At 38.0% G+C, this 17822-nt stretch overlaps 1 protein-coding gene across 2 annotated transcripts in view; it reads left to right on the top strand.

Annotated features, from left to right (window-relative positions):
- Window positions 1–17822, top strand: part of TLK1 (tousled like kinase 1) — a 164695-nt gene that overhangs the window by 69133 nt on the left and 77740 nt on the right. Inside the window, exon 3 of one of the 2 annotated variants that reach the window (XM_060106244.1) lies at window positions 4098–4169. In XM_060106244.1, the coding sequence (XP_059962227.1) occupies window positions 4098–4169 (72 nt within the window). Of the gene's footprint in view, window positions 1–4097; window positions 4170–5306; window positions 5324–17822 lie in introns of those variants that run through there. The other variant, XM_060106245.1, reaches the window with a different exon arrangement.

The following is a 17822-nucleotide window of genomic DNA, read 5'->3' as shown; positions in this document are numbered from 1 at the left end:
TTTCTCTGCTGAAATTTACAATTTGTTCCTTTATTTATAAGTTTATTTTCCCTTGGTGTCTTGAACATAACTTGCAGGTAGCTGCTTTAAGATCTTTGTCTGTTAATTCCAATACCTGGGTTACCTTGTGGTTGGTCTCTATTGATTGTCTTTTCTCTTGAGTATGGGTAACATTTTCTTGTTTCTTCATATGCTTAGAAATTTTCTGTTACATCCTGCATACTGTGAATGATACATTGTGGTGACTCTGGGGTTTAGTGTATTTTTCTGGAGAGTGTTAATATTTTGGTTATTATTTGTATTAGCAAGCAATTAACTTGGGTGAACTGAAATCTAAACTATGTCTCCCCACAAAGGATGGCAGCTGATGTCTCTAAGTCATTTTAATCTTACCTGGACTGCTTAGAGTCTGATCCACTCTTGCATATAACAGTGACCAGTCAGAGACATGGGTAGAGTTTTTTGTGGTTCTCTCTCTTTGTGGTTCTTTATTTTCCAGTATGTGCCTTCTCACTTTTCGGCTGCTGTGGTAGCTCCAAACTCTGCTTTTCAAGCCAGTAAGACTGCATCTTTTGATTCACATTTCAACTGCTCTGTGCAGCTCAATCTAGGGGCCTTCCCTCAGGCAAAAGCTGTAAAAACAGGAAACCCATCCAGTTCTATTTCCTCCTTCCAAATATTGTCTCCTAACCAGATTCTGCCTATTTTTGGCTGCTCAAGTGCCTTCAGGTAGTTGTTATTTATATTTTTTTCCAGAATTTATTGTTATCTGAGGGAATGTTGGTCTGATAAGAGGTATTCTGTTATTACTCATGGCAGGATTTTTTGGTTTGTTTTAAAAAGTAAAAATCTCATGTGTTTATATTAATATTTCCAGTTCAAATCAGAACTGTAAGGTTTTTATTTACATCTTTATCTTCTTTCTTCTATACCAAGAATTGTGGTTCTGAAGGACATAAAGCAGATGATAGAATTAGAATATCACATAACTATTTATTTACTCCTTTCTATATCTCACACACACAGCAGTCTCAACAATGTGTACTATCACAGTGATCAAAGAGATTATGGAAAATAGTTAAAACATTTTTTGCTTGTGCTTTCCATGAATTTCCATAGCACAGTTTTTTAAAAAATTGTGTTAACAACTTTGCATGCATTTAGCCATTAAATTTTATACTCTCTTCCTTGTACTTCTCATTTAGTCTTTATCAACAAGTAAATAATAATATTGCTTGCCATAAATTCTTAGGTTGAAGCTATTCAGTTTGGTTGTCTAACGCTTATTCTCTAGATTCTTTTGGAAGGGCTCATGGGAGCCAGTGTTTCCCAATTTTTGGCCTTAAGATAAGTTTATCTGTGTCTTCCATGTGATAAAAATCAATTTTACGAAATATAAGACACTTAATTCAGATTTTCTTTTCTTGAATATCTGAAATATGTTACTCTGTTTTCTTCTGGCATAAAGTGTTGCCTTTGAAAAGTTAGATGTTGGCCTTCTGGGCTGAATTCTTAAGTGTACACAGTGCTCCTTCGGTCAGTAGTTTCAGGTTTTGTTTTTTGTTTTTTTCAAGAAAGTTTTCTTGAATTATAGTCTTTACTATTTATTCTCTTATGGTAGTGCTCTTTAAAGACTTCTGTTATCTGAATGTTGGATCCTTGTTACTTCATTAAGTTGTTGCTTTCTCTCATCCTTTTAATCTCTTCATTTCTTTTGATTTCGAAACGTTCCTCCATTTTACCTTCTCATTCTCTTAAAGCATTATCTGTTGTATGTATTTTCTGTTTGGTTCATTCAGGCTTAATCTTCATTTCTGAAAAAAATTTTTTTCAATTTCTAATGCTTTCCTGAGTTCTGTTACCTTATTTCTGAGTTTTTTGAAATCTGATTTATGTTGTTCTTGCACGTCTTGAGTCTTTTTTTTTTTTTTTTTTTGCGGTACGCGGGCCTCTCACTGCTGTGGCCTCTCCCGTTGTGGAGCACAGGCTCCGGACGCGCAGGCTCGGCGGCCATGGCTCATGGGCCCAGCTGCTCTGCGGCATGTGGGATCTTCCCGGAACTGGGGCACGAACCTGTGTCCCCTGCATCAACAGGCGGACTCTCAACCACTGCGCCACCAGGGAAGCCCTTGAGTCATTTTTGTAATGACTTTTATCTCATTTTGAAGTAGTTGGTTATAATTTTCACCTATTTCGTGGGCATATATTTCTGGTATGATTTTATTATCAGGATGTAATTCTGTATCTTCTTCTTTTTTTCCCTATAATTTCCATAGGATTGACCTACATCATTTTCTGTTGCTTACTTTTTTATGGTTTAGGATGGCATTTCTTTTTTTTTTTTTTTTTTTTTTTTTGCGGTATGCGGGCCTCTCACTGTTGTGGCCTCTCCCGTTGCGGAGCACAGGCTCCGGATGCGCAGGCCCAGCGGCCATGGCTCACGGGCCCAGCCGCTCCGCGGCATATGGGATCCTCCCAGACCGGGGCACGAACCCGTATCCCCTGCATCGGCAGGCGGACTCTCAACCACTTGCGCCACCAGGGAGGCCCTAGGATGGCATTTCTTAAAAAGCTCCCTCTACTGTTGTTTTGGGGAACTCTTCAAAAGTGTGGCATTTGCTTTCTATGATTTCTAAGGCTTTGCTCCCTTCCCAACTTTTCTCATTCCTTAATCTTCATTGTACCTAATGTGCTCAATTTTGATTCCATGCTCAGTAGCTTATCCTCATTGTGACACTGTTAGTGAAGGATCAGTTTTAAGAGTTCATAGAGGCTAACTGCCCCACCTTCAGACTTCAGGAAAATGCAGAAACCCAGTTATAGCTGTTTTGGGAGTCTCTGTTCTCAGATGTGTGAGACGCTCTGTTTTCTTCTGCTGCTTCTCATACCATGCAGGTTCTATGGTTGTTGGTGATTTGTTCCCACTTGCTGTTTTAGGGAGATTTATGTAGATTTCCTTGTCACCCAATTTTGTTGTAAGTGTTGTATGTGGGTTTGGGGATTTAGGGATGCTCAGAAATGTTGCTACTGCCTCCATTGTCCCTGAATCTTTATAATTTATCACTTCTTAATTGCTGTTTATGGTGTTCTCTTTTTCAAGTTTGATAATCTTACCCTAATTAGATTATAATTCCTCTAAATAGTGCTTGAATCTTAGTTCAACTGCTATTTTGTGGTGAAAATAGCCTTTACATTGTGCAGCATAGCACTGGACATATATGCAATGTATCGTATCAGTCATCAGTTTGGAAATTAGCCAGTCTAAGGGTAATTATAGGCTAACTTGCAACCTTGTAATGGTAGTATTAGCAGCTACTCTTACAAATTGAAGGGAAACGGATACCAGCTGGCCTGCTTGTACATGAAGTTCATTCATATGTCATCTTTGGCATATATGCTATGGTCTGTCTGGTCTAAACATTCCTGGAAGACATTGATCTAATGTACTGATGGTCCAAAAAAGTCGACAAAGTAATAACCATCATAGAAACATATTAGAAACATAGAAAATGTTATCCGCCATAGTGATAGTTCATTACTGTCACAGTTCAAAAATATGGAAAAGGAAATTTAAACACTCTTCTGAGTGATGCAGTTAAAATGGTCAAGTTAGTAAAAGATTTTTTTTAAAGGCTAAACCCAAACAAACAGAAACCAAAGATTGACCAGTTTGTTAATATGAAGAGGCAAAGGGGTGTGGGTGAGATATGATGGAATTTCATAAGATTGTGATGAAAATTAAGGAACACAAATAATACTTTCAGTTAAAGGAGGCATTAGTTTTTATACATTGGGTAGTAATTTTAGGGATCTTTTTATCTTAACAACATCTCACTTCCTTTGCTTCTGAATTTGATATTCTAAAAAGTCAGCTAACACAAGTCAGTTCCTGAAACACAGCAGAATTTTATTGATTCGATAAAACTTTCCAAGAAGTTTTAAGTTTTTTAAGAAGTTGGTGCATCTTATTTTTACTTCGTCTTCCCTATTTAAAGGAATCATATTTTATTTTTAATTATAAAGACAGATTATTTACTTTGTAAAATGTTCCATTTAAAATTACTCCTAATTTTTACCTTTTTAAAAATCTTCAACAGGCCTCAACAAATAATGAAAGCTCTAATCACAGTTTTGGAAGCTTGGGATCTTTGAGTGACAAAGAATCAGAGGTAAGTAACTTCATTTTAAGTGTGGTGCTGTTAATAAGTAAAAGTTGGAATCACTGTTTTTTTTAATTAATTTTTTTCTTCTTTAATACTTGTGCTAAAGGTTAATCCTTGTTAAGTTTTTTGTAGGAGCATTTTATTCTGTTTTATGAAGCACAGCATTCAAACTGAAGACTGTATTGGACATTAGAAAGAAAATATAGTTTCTTTGGTTATGTAGGTGAACTTGTACATTAATGGTATTGACAGATATTCTTAAGTTACTAGCCGTTCATAATTCTAAGAGATGAACGTGGTTTTGCAATACGTTGTATTTTGCAGTTTTCTATTATTTCTTGTTCTACTTCCCTCTTAGTTTGGTCCTAAGTAAAGGTTTGTTTACTTTTTGAGATACAGAAACACATTTTTTTTCTCTTTTTGAAATTTCTTGTGGGATTTCATGCTGTTGGTTTTCGCTTTACATATTTTAAAATATCTGAAAAATCCCCTCCTCCCCCACCCACGTACTCTCCCCACTAAGAAAATAGATGGAATTTTATAAGTAGGTATTTGGATCCATGGTGTAGTTCACGTTGAGCGTGATATTCTTGATGGCATTTTAAACACTGTTTAGACAGGAGGTTCTTTGGGTAGCATTCATTGTTGATGCTGCAACTTCACTTTTTGCAGATACAGTCTGTAATATCTCCTCTTCTCAGATTATGGAGTTCTGTCACTTACTTTTCAACATATGTGTGTGTGTGTGTGTGTATTTGTGTGTGTGTGTGTATTTGTGTGTGTGTGTGTATTTTCCCTGTCAGTGTTAACTTCTACTTGATCCATTTTAGTCTTTTGCTGCTTGGGTTAGTAATAGATATATCACCATGATAATAATACCATAGGTCATTAGCACCCAGTAACTCTTAGGCATTTGGTTTTGGTGTTCAGTGGAAGGGGAATATCAAAGGTGGCATCTTTTTAAGCCCTGTGTTATTGAAAGCGTCTAGGAATCTCTAGGTAGACAGTTTTGTGGAGTTCTGTGCAGGCACCCTGACACTCCAAAGGAGTGTGGCATAGGGCTCTCACTCATCAGGCTTTCCCTTCCACAGAGACAACTGGCAGGCAGCTGAAAGGACTGTGCAAGTGACGGGACTTTATCTGCAGTAGGTTCCCTTGAGGTAAGCGTTAGTAGCCCCTGTAGCACCAGATTATCACAGTTTAGTTTTTATCAAATTAACACACATTAAGTCCTTAAAAATTGTAGGTTTAGATCTTGTCAAAGTACATTTTTTTCAAAAACCATATCAAGAATGTTTTCACTTTATATTTCCTGGATTTTGGAACATTTCTTGATACTTCCACAGATTTGGGTCTATATAGTAATTTCAAATGCCTCCTCTTTTCATAGGCTTTTATGTTATGAAGGGCAATAAAATAATTTTAGATATTTCTCTTTTCTGTTCACCAAATCTAGTGTTCCTGATAGATTTTTTAAATAGAAAAACATAGTAAAAGTTAGACCACATGTAATGGTTATATATTTCTGTGTTCTTTATAGGTATCTATATTCCCAGTATGAGTTGTAGATGCAATATTTGAATTCTTCCAAAAGAATCAGTTTGTAAGAAAATACCACTTCCCTTAAAAGAATTCTAAGGCCCACTTTTGGCTATGTTCTTAGGTTAAAAAAAATTTTTTTTAAAGACCATAATGGTATTTGCACTAAAATACAATTTGGTTAACCATTGGATATACTTAGCTTTATTTGTGTAGAAATTTTGACATTTGCGGCCACAATAGAAAAATCTTAAAATTATTTGGCTTTTGCTGTTTTGTGTTCTGTATCTGGAATTTTTGCAAAATAATGGTTAAGTCAAGTGGCATATTTTGAAAATGACTATGGGTTATATGTTTTCCTTAAAATTTGAAGAAGGAAATTTGGGGGGTGGTCTGTCTTTCCATTTAAGAAGTGATTTGTCTGGAAAATGATTCCCAGATTTTATTTCTGTACTAGATGCCTTAATGGACTCCCCTGGGGTGAAATTTCATATACATCACAATACAGATATTCATATAAGTCATGAATAAAGTTGTTGGCAGTAAACAGCTGCAGGATAGAAGTACTTCTTGTTTTCCCCAGTACACCTAATAGTAAAGTTTATGTAGTATTTCGTTGTCTGCTGATGTCATTTTATTCTTTTGGTAATCCATTCCCTGAACCATCACATTTTAACAAATAACAGTTTTTGTTTTTATGGACAAATAGTGCTGAAAGGTTTATTATTATTATTTTTTAATAGCAGTTCTCTACCACTCACCCTTACCCCACCCTGCCCTCCATTCTCTTAGCTCTTCTTCCTGGTATTTATTTCCACATTTTAATAATATGCATATCTTTTTTGGTTCATCAATTGGACATTATCTGTGACTTCCTCTTAGTATTTATGAAGATTTCAACCTACTAATAACCCCCTGCTTTCTATCCTCTTCTTAATACTGTTTTCAGATACTCAGAACCCTCTTGTTTTCATCTATCCTTTTACTATTAAAAGTGAAAAGCATCTGATATTCACTGTTGGGTTGATTAAATCTACTTCAACTGAGAACTTTCATTGCAGTTTATATATGAATTAAACTTGCCTTTTATTTCTAAATGTAGAATTGTTAAACAGAAAGGGGTTTTTTTGATAATGAAATCGTCTAGTAGATAGGAAGGTGTTGGTCTTGTTTTGCTTTACTTTACATCACTCTAGGTCTATTCAACAGGCTCCAAAAATTTTCAGTAAGCATTTGTTACATATCTATTATCTTCTAGCCTCTGTGCCCAAGCACGGAGAATATAAAGATGAATAGGATACAATTCCTGCTTTCACATGAGATCAGTGTCTAGTAGGACAAACAAACTGTTTCATAAACAGTGTGGGCTGTGCTGTAATATAGATGTAAGCACAAGGTACTGTAGGAGCAAAGAGCAAGAAACCCCTAATTCCATCTGACTGCAGGCGAGAGGTAGGGAAGGAAGAGAAAGAGAGGTCTTCCCTCAAAGAACAGATGATAGGGACTTCCCGGGTGGTGCAGTGGTTAAGAATCCACCTGCCAATGCAGGGGACACGGGTTTGAACCCTGGTCCGGGAAGATCCCACATGCCACAGAGTAACTAAACCCGTGCGCCACAAGTACTGAGCCTGCGCTGTAGAGCTCGCGCACCACAACTACTGAAGCCCACACACCCTAGAGCCTGCGTGCTGCAACTAGTGAGCCCACACGTCACAACTACTGAAGCCAGTGCACCTAGAGCCCATGCTCCGCAACAAGGGAAGGCACTGCAATGAGAAGCACGCATACTGCAACGAAGAGTAGCCCCTGCTTGCCGCAACTAGAGAAAGCCCGTGCACGGCAACAAAGACCCAACACAGCCAAAATAAATAAATAAGTTAATTAATTAATTTAAAAAAAACTAGTCTCTTTATCTTAAAAAAAAAATAGAACAGATGATAGTTAAGTTGTTAAGAAAGCCTATGGATTCATCCCAGAGGACAAGGGCAAAGTATGAGAAGAAAGCAGGCAGAGGCACTAGGATGTGCTTTTGCTTTTCCATGGAAGTATGGCACATAGTTTTGTTCAAGACGTAAGGCAGTGGTTCTCAATCCTAACTGCCTTTTAGCTCACTTGAGGAGCTTAAAAGAGAAAAAAACAAACTGCCTGGGTGATTCATCTGGTTTGTAAACTTCTGGTATAGAGAAGATACGCAAGAATGGTGAAAGATAGGCAGGGGTCAGGGTTTGAATGCTCTTGTATTTCATAGTAAGGAATTTGGACTTCTTTCTAGTAGATGAAAGGAGAGGAAACAAAACAAGTAGAGATGAAGAAAGCTCCCTCAGGGGGCAATGTATAGGATAGGATGGGAGGGAGGTGAAACCTAAGTTGGGAAGACCATTTAGTTAAGGAATGCTGCTACCTTTACAAAACTCCAAGGTTTAACAGGAAGAAAAACTTCAAGTGGGGGTTCTAATTACAGTGTCCTCAAGTTTGCCTTTTGGGCTCTACCTTCTTTGGATTTTGTAACTATTGACGCTATCAGCACCCAGGCCCATGCTTCTCAAACTTTAATACACAAGTGAATTACCAAGGGTTCTTACAGGTCTGGAGTGAGTGTTTGCATTTCTGACAAGCTCTCAGATTCCACTAGATTTTAAAAGTAGAAGCAGTAGGGTTTGATGACTGAATGAGGTAAAGAAGGAAAGGGAGGAGCCTAGGATTATTTAAAGGTAGGTAGCTTTAGGTGAATGGTAGTGTTTTTGAGTGAGATAGACAACACAGAAAGAAGGTGAATAGGTTAGCATAGAAGGTAATGAATTAAATTCTGGACAGCACTGAGTTTGAATACCTATGAAATGACCAAGGCAGAGGAGCTGTCTGGAGCTCAGGAAGGAGGTCAGGCTAAAGATGAAGACTGAGTGGTTTTTGGCATACAAACAGTGCTAAGACATATTTGGCTTTTTTTTTTTTTTCCTGTATGCGGGCCTCCCACTGTTGTGGCCTCTCCCGCTGCGGAGCACAGGCTCCGGACGCGCAGGCTCAGCGGCCATGGCTCATGGGCCCAGCCGCTCCACGGCATGTGGGATCTTCCCGGACCGGGGCACAAACCCGTGTCCCCTGCATCGGCAGGCGGACTCTCAACCACTGCGCCACCAGGGAAGCCCCATATTTGGCTTTTTAACTTTCATTTCTCCATGAATTTACAGCAGAAATTTCCAAAGGCTGTAAGACATGTGATGATATCATTATTCTGATGATTTATGGATTGTGTATTCTGGTGTTCTAAAATTTTTTTAGTTTTAAATCCCAAAATGGTAAATAACAGTAGTTATATCCCACATAACAAAGGCTCTTCGGGGAACTCAACAGTTTTTAAGAGTTTGTAGATGGGTTTTGAGACCCAGAAGTTTAAAAACTGCTTTTGCAAATGAACTCATCCTGATAGTGTGTGTAATGCTAGGAAATGTGAGCAGGCGAGACGGGTGTTCTGGAGAAAGAGTAGTAGGAGGTAAGGAGGTGGATAAAAGAGGAGAAAGAAGAGGAGGAGAATAATGAGTAGAATTAAATGTTATGGAAGTCAGTTAAGATAATGACTAAAAAGTGACTAAGAGTTTGTCACTTAGGCTTACTTTTAGTAGACTAATGGGAGCAAGATGCCAGATACTCGTTAATTAAGGAGCACTTGGAAAGTGAGCATATATTGACTACTCTTGGAAGAACCTTGACTGTGAAGAAAAGGAGGCAGTATCCAGAGTCTAACAGACTTGACCTGTTATGTGCTAGGGAAAGGGTTATAGCAGACCTGTGATGGGACAAGGACAAGCAAAGTGCTGAAGAGAGAGGAGAAACTAAACTCAACTTTTTTTTTTGGCTGCGTTGGGTCTTCGTTGCTGCGCGTGGGCTTTCTCTAGTTGCGGTGAGTGGGGGCTACTCTTCTTTGCGGTGCGTGGGCTTCTCATTGCGGTGGCTTCTCTTTTTTTTTTTTTTTTTTTTTTGCAGTATGCGGGCCTCTCACTGTTGTGACCTCTCCCATTGCGGAGCACAGGCTCCGGACGCGCAGGCTCAGCGGCCATGGCTCACGGGCCCAGCCGCTCCAGGGCGTGTGGGATCTTCCCGGACCGGGGCACGAACCCGTGTCCCCTGCATCGGCAGGCGGACTCTCAACCACTGCGCCACCAGGGAAGCCCGGCTTCTCTTGTTTTGGAGCACAGACTTCAGTAGTTGTGGCTCGCAGGCTCAGTAGTTGCGGTGAACGGGCTTAGTTGCTTCGCGGCATGTGGGATCTTTCCCGACCAGGGATCGAACCCATGTCCCCTGCATTGGCAGGTGGATTCTTAACCACTGTGCCACCAGGGAGGTCCTAAACTAAACTTTTCCTGGAGGTGGTATGAATGGTGAGTTCCAGACTCTGGGAGGACAGGGTTAGTTGTGGGCAGGACTGACTAGGAACATCCTTTCCTCTGATAGATGAATTTCCATACCTAATAACCTTTCTCTTTCCTCACAGTGAAAATAGAGGTTATCAACTGAAGGAAGAATCATGAGTAGGTTGGGGGTGTGAGGAGAATGATAAACAATTTATGGGAGAGACAAGGAAGTAGTTTACAGGGGAGAGGGGTCACTCATTTAAATGTTTTAGAATGCCTGAAGGAGTTAGAGACATGGTCTATGCGCCTTATCTACTGGCTGAAAGTTCAGATTATTTTATGAGGATGAGAGAGGGAGCCCATATTTCCTTTTATCAATGTTTTCCAAGTTTCAGAACCTGCCTGGATCCACCCATTTGCCATTCGCCTTGCAGGACCCTTCCCTTTCTAAACACGAAGATCATCTTCACTTTCTCTAAATTCTGTACAGTTGCTGTCCCCACTATACCTTACCTCAAGATGCTGAGATAAATTATCTTGTAGCTCATTTGGAATTCATAATTTATAATATTAATACCATAACCATACCTCCTCCCTACCTTTTCTTTTGGATGTCCTAGAATATATTTTTCTGTTTTATTTCTTACTGTGGTTGGTTATTTGTGAATGAATATAAAACTGAATATAGGGCTTCCCTGGTGGTGCAGTGGTTAAGAATCTGCCTGCCAATGCAGGGGACATGGGTTCAAGCCCCGGTCCGGGAAGATTCCACATGCCACGGAGCAACTAAGCCCGTGCACCACAACTACTGAGCCTGCACTCTAGAGCCTGCAAGCCACAACTACTGAAGCCCACATGCCTAGAGCCCGTGCTCCGCAACAAGAGAAGCCACCGCAATGAGAAGCCTGCGCACCACAACCAAGAGTAGCCCCCGCTCACCGCAACTGAAAGCCCGCAACTGAAAGCCCGTACACAGCAATGAAAACCCAACAGAGCCAAAAATAAATAAATAAAAATAAATAAAATTTTTTTTAAAAGACTGAATATATAAATCTCATTGAAGTATATTTTTAAGCCTATTGTTACATGTATGTACAATAACTACATAATGATGTTTGTACAGCAGACACACGTCAATTTATTTTATTTTTGTCTCAATTTAATTTTGAATATTTATCTTTTATACTACTTCTATATAAATCTGAATCAGAGTTGAACAATTTAAAATATATACTATCTTTTTCTAGAACTAAAGTTTATTTCTCACTTCCTTCTGGGTAATTGTCAATTCTTTAACCCTCTGTCCACTGGCATTGAATTACTGTTTATTTTTATTTTTTAAATTTATTTATTTATATTTTATTTTTGGCTTCATTGGATCTTTGTTGCTGCGTGAGGGCTTTCTCCAGTTGCAGCAAGCGGGGACTACTCTTTGTCGCGGTCCACAGGCTACTCAGTGCAGTGACTTCTCTTGTTGCAGAGCATGGGCTATAGGATGTGCAGGCTTCAGTAGTTGTGGTGCATGGGCTCAGTAGTTGTGGCGCACAGGCTCAGTAGTTGTGCCGCATGGGCTTAGTTGCTCTGCAGCATGTGGGATCTTCCCGGACCAGGGCTTGAACCCATGTTCCCTGCATTGGCAGGCGGATTCTTAACCACTGTGCCACCAGAGAAGTCCCTACTGTTTATTTTTGATCCAAGTGCATTTGGGGATTTTTGAGCTATTTAAGATTAAGGATTTTAATTTATATATATACAGAAGCTGGGACAGTTGTTGCATCTAGACATTTAAACTTAGATGCACTTTCAGAATTGTAATGATTGTAATGAAAGAGGAATATAATATAGATACAGTGCCTTGATTGTCTTAATTTACCTGTAACGTTGATTAGTGAAGGCCATTTTATGAAAGAAGATCTAATTAACTTTCTCATTTGAATTTAGTTTCTAAAAGTAGTCTTGGTATTTAAATCAGATTTTTCCCCTCCTTATTTGAATTGAAGTTATGGAGTTGAAGACACTTGGAAGCATTAATGCTTTGTTTTGTTCTTTTTAAAAAATAATTTTTAAAGGCCACATTATGTGTGAGTTCTTATTTTCATATTTCGGAGGAAGTGGAAATTAAGAATACTAGGGAATTAGAACTAAAACCTTAGACCTAGCTTTGGGGGGGACATTATTTTCATTTTTAGAACAAGTCATATTATTTATATAGTTCTTCAATAGTTTTTTAATTTAAAAAAATCTCATTTTTTGATATTTAAAATTATATATAGGCATATATCATTGATTAAATGGGATGTCTCTGATATTAGTGAATTGGCTGGATTAAGAAATGAGCATTTCCAGTTTTCACCTTGTTTTTATATACATCCCCATCTCTACTTTTTTATATTTCCTTTTTGCCTTCTAAATAGTGTTTAGCTGAAATGTTTCCTCAAGGAACAGTTAGTTACCTTAGATTGATTGGAAGTTATGATTTTATTTGAAAATAGAGATAATACCAGCCTAAAATTTCAGATTTTAGATGGATTTTTAAAATTCATTTAAGTTTTATATATATATATATATGTAAAATATATATATTTATATATATGTAAAAATATGTATATGTATATATGTCTTATAACCTGGACAAATCTTTTCTTTAATGTCTTAGTCTGAGCACCTCATAAGAAAGAAAACTTGCAAAATGAATTTAGTGATGTATAGTGAAGTGTCGCTGAAAGTTAATATTTTTATGCCTATTTCCCCCTAAATGAATTACCTTGTTTTTGACTTTATTCTGTTTAAATCTGTTCAGCTTCTAAAGATTGTTAGATACCTAGTTTACTGCCCTCATCAATTTTAAGAAATATTCTTTGTGTCCTGTAACCTACATTATTTTCTGAAATGTTTTAGCCTGATAAGTGCCCTTTGTGGTGTTCTGTTTGATTGGTTCCTCTGTCTTCTCCTTTACTTATCTTCATTTTGGCAGTATTTTCTCACTGACTTCTTCTTACTATGTTATTAGGTGAGGTTAGTAAGATTTTGTAACAGCAATAAAGACATTTTCTCAGTAAGGAAATAAGTTTGTTTTTTTCTCTCTCTGTTAAGACTAATAATCAAACTTAGAAACTATAGTTCCTGTGAAATACCTGGAATTACGTTGTAAATTTTCATTTTATTTAAAAAGAGAAAACTTTAATTCTGCCACTAAACATTAAAGGACACACTCTTTTTTTTGTTGTTGTTGATCGAACCCAAGCCCTCTGCAGTGAAGGGCGGAGGAAGTCCCTAAAGGTCGAGCTCTTATAGGAAGTATATTCAGCTAGAGTTATGGAGAGTCTAACTCTAAAATGTGTTATATGACAGAGTTCACAGCAAAGGAAGTAGGTCTATCCTGGTTGAATATATACATCCTTAGTCTCCTGGAAGGAAAAATACTGTAAATCAAATGGCCTGATACTGGCTGACTCTGTGCCCCTCTTTCCATAAAGGTGGAGGACTTATGTGTGTCAGAATCACCTTTTCAAAATAAAAGCACTTAGGCTCCCTTCTTGGAAACCCTGATAATACTCTGTCTAGATAATTTTTGATTTCTTATAGATAAATAAATCTTGAAATATTGTTTCTGTAGGCCATTTATTTAGAAAGCAAACAAACAGCTGTTAAATGTTTCCCTTTTTAAAAGTACATTTAGTGTGGGTGGGTGGTTTTTAGAGCAAGAAAGTTCTAAGCTGACTGTTGTAAACAAGATTCGAAGAGGAACATGCCATGTCATTTTAAGAATGAAGATAGGGGCCTCCCTGGTGGCGCAGTGGTTAAGAGTCCGCCTGCCGATGCAGGGGATACGGGTTCGTGCCCCGGTCTGGGAGGATCCCATATGCCGCGGAGCGGCTGGGCCCGTGAGCCATGGCCGCTGGGCCTGCGCATCCGGAGCCTGTGCTCCGCAACGGGAGAGGCCACAACAGTGAGAGGCCCGCATACCGCAAAAAGAAAAAAGAAAAAAAAAAAGAATGAAGATATACTTTAAAGTGGACCCTGGTATAGCACTTAACCGTAGTAGATGCTCAGTAAATATTTGTTGAATAAATAAATTTAATAATGTACTTAGTTGTAGTATAATATAAGGCAGTTTTTCTCTCAGCTACATGTGATTCTTATGTATTCATCAAAGCAGGCTTTCACAATCTTAACATTATTGACATCTGGGGCCAGATAGTTCTCGGGGTGGGGAGGGAGCTGTCATGTGTAATGTAGGATGCTTAGCAGCATCTCTACATGATGCATTAGATATCTGTAGCCCATCCCCCCACCCCTAAGTTGTGGCAACCAAAAATGTCTCCAGATATTGCCGTATATCCTCGGGGGGTAGAGGCAGATCTCCTCTGGTTGGGAACCACCCCATTAATGAAGGAAGGAAAATAAAGTTGTAGCATGTTACCTGTGGAGCTAGATTACAGCTCTATAAGTTTCACATCTCTGCGTATGAAAACAGAAGCCCAGAGAGGTTAATTTGCCCACAGATAGTAAGTTAATAGTCAAAGTTCTAATTTTAAAGTGTCTGTCTTATTTCAAAGTGATGTTCTATACTCTTTCTGTATAACTAATGTAGTATCTAACTTATTAGTTAGATAAATGACCCTAGTTAGTCTTTTGAAAAAAGTGGTATTCTTTTTTGGAAATATTTAGATTTAAGATGATTTATAAAATTTGCCAATCCAAGATATGCCTGGACTGGCAGCACTTCACAGATTTTTTTTTCTGATAAATATGCTTTTAGACTTAAGTACATTCAGCACAAGTTGACATTACTGAGCAATTTTGTTTCAGTATCTTATACAGGTGTACCTTAGAGATATTGCAGGTTTAGTTCCATACCACCATTATAAAGCGAATATCGAAATAAAGCAAGTCACATGAATTTTTTGGTTTCACAGTGCATATAAACATTATGTTTACACTATACTGTAAGTGTGCAGTAGCATTATCTCTGAAAAAACAATGTACTTGCTTTAATTTAAAAATATTATATTGCTGAAAAAAATGCTAACCATCTTCTGAGCCTTCAGCAAGTTGTTTTCTTTTTGCTGGTGGAGGGTCTTACTTCAGTGTTGATGGCTGCTGACTGATGAGGGTGGTGGTTGCTGAAAGTTAGGGAGGCTGTGGCCGTTTTAAAAATAAAACAACAGTGATGTTTGCACACTGACTCTTCCTTTCATCAACAACTTCTCTGTAGCAGCAACGCTGTTTGGTAGCATTTCCCCATGGTAGAACTTCCTTCAAGAGTGGAGTCAGTCCTCTCAGTCCCTGCTGCTGTTTTATAAACTAAGTTTATGTAATATTCTAAATCCTTTGTTGTCATTTCGACAGTCTTCACAGCATCTTCACCAGGAGTAGATTCCATCTCAAGAAACCACCTTCTTTGCTCATCCATAAGAAGCAACTCATCCATTAAAGTTTTATCATGAGATTGCCCCAATTCAGTCACATCTTTAGGCTCCATTTCTAATTTTAGTTTTCTTGCTATTTCCACCACACCTGCAGTTACTTCCTCCACTAAAGTCTTGAACCCCTCAAAGTTGTCCATGAGGGTTGGAATTGACTTCTTCCGCATTCCTGTTAATATTGATATTTTGACCTCTTCCCATGGATCACAGATGTTCTTAATGGCATCTAAAATGGTGAATTCTTTCCAGGTTTTCAGTTTACTTTGCCCAGATCTATCAAAGGAATTATATCAAAGGAATTACCATGGCAGCTATAGCCTTACGAAATGTATTTCTTAAATAATAAAACTTTTAAGTCAGAATTACTCCTTGACCTATGGGCTGTAGAATGGATGTTGTGTTAGCAGGCATGAAAACAACATTAATCTTGTACATCTCCATCAGAGCTCTTGGGTGACCAGGTGCATTGTCAATGACCAGTAATATTTTGAAAGGAATCTTTGTTTTCTGAGCAGTAACTCAACAGTAGCCTTAAAATATTCGATAAACTATGTTGTAAACAGATGTGTCATCCAGGTTTTGTTGTCCATTTATAGATCGCAGGCAGAGTAGATTTAAGATAATTCTTAAGGGCCCTAGGATTTTCAGAATAGTAGATGAACATTGGCTTCAGCTTCAACTCACCAACTGCGTAAGCCCCTAACAAGTGAGTCGACCTATCCTTTGAAGCACTGAAGCCAGGCATTGACTTCTCTAGCTATGAAAGTCCTAGGTGCCATCTTCTTCCAAGAGAAGGTTGTTTTATCTACATTGAAAACCTGTTGTTTAGTGTAGCCACCTTCAATAATTATCTCAGCTAGATCTCCTGGATAACTCATTGCAGCTTCTACATCAGCACTTGCTGCTTCACCTTGTACGTTCATGTTAAGGAGATGGCTTCTTTCCTTAAACCTCATGAACCAACCTCTGCTTCTTCACACTTTTCTTCTATGCTTCCTCACCTCTCTTCAGCCTTCATAGAATTACTCTGAATTAGTCTTTGGCTTAAGGGGATGTTGTGGCTGGTTTTATCTTTTATCCAGACCACTCACACTTTCTCCACATCCCCAATAATGGTGTTTCACTTTTTTATAATTTGTATGTTCACTGTAGTAGTACTTTTAATTTCCTTCAAGAACTTTTCCTTTGTATTCACAACTTGGCTGTTTGGCTCAGGAGGCCTAACTTTCGGCTTGTCTCAGCTTTCAGCATGCCTTCCTCACTAGGCTTAATCATTTCTAGCTGTTGGTTAAAAGTGAGAGATGTGCAACTCTTCCTTTCACTTGAACACTTAGAGGCCATTGTAGAGTTTTAGTTGGCCTAATTTCAATATTGTGGTATCTCAGGGAATAGGGAGGCCCGAGGAGAGGGCGAGAATGGCTGGTCAGTGGAGCAGTCAGAACACACACAACATTTATTGATTAAGATCACTGTCATATGGTCATAGTTTGTGGTCCTGCAACACAATTGCAATAGTAACATCAAAGATCATGGATCACAGATCACCATAATAAATATAATAATGAAGAAGTTTGAAATATTGCAAGAATCACTAAAATGTGATACAGAGAGAGGAAGTAAACAAATGCTACTGGAAAAATGGTGCCAAAAGACTTGCTAGATCAGCGTTGCCACAGACCTTCAATTTGTAAAAGAATGCAGTATCTATGAAGCACAGTAAAGCAAAGCTCAATAAAATGAGGTATGCTTGTACTATAGTAGAGTTTTAAAAATATTAGGTGTATTTTTATATCAGCAGAACATAGTGAGTATTTTACTAATTTTCTTTAAGATTAATTCTCATTTTCTAAAATAACTGAGTAACCATGACAATGCACTGGACTTCTCCTATCCTAATGAATTTTCTGTTATATGTCACAATTTTGGTCTGCAGTTCTTAATGGAGGGTTATATATAGAATAACTTAACTAATTTTAGGGATTCTCTAAAGTGGAATGTGCAAGAAATACATGCTATATTATTATATATTAGATTGGCTGTATTGCTAATCCTGATGATATATCAGCATTACTTTTGGAGCTTTTAAAAAATATGGATTCCTTTGGTCTCCCTCCAGAGATGTTTAAATTTGGAATGGGGATGCCAGCATGAGCTTTAAATAACAACTTTGTGATTATGAAGTATAGTCAACATTGAGAATCAGTGCTAATAGATAAATGATAGAACAATTTCCTTTAAAAAATAAAATCAACCCCTTTTCTGGTTATAATGCAGTATTGCTATAGAGAAAACTGTAACAATGAAATCCCACTTTAAAAAAAAAAAACCACATCAGGTAAACA

This window comes from Mesoplodon densirostris, chromosome 8 (assembly GCF_025265405.1).
Source record: "Mesoplodon densirostris isolate mMesDen1 chromosome 8, mMesDen1 primary haplotype, whole genome shotgun sequence".
Classification (NCBI taxonomy): Eukaryota; Metazoa; Chordata; class Mammalia; order Artiodactyla; family Ziphiidae; genus Mesoplodon; species Mesoplodon densirostris.
This window is presented reverse-complemented; position numbering and strand designations above follow the sequence as displayed.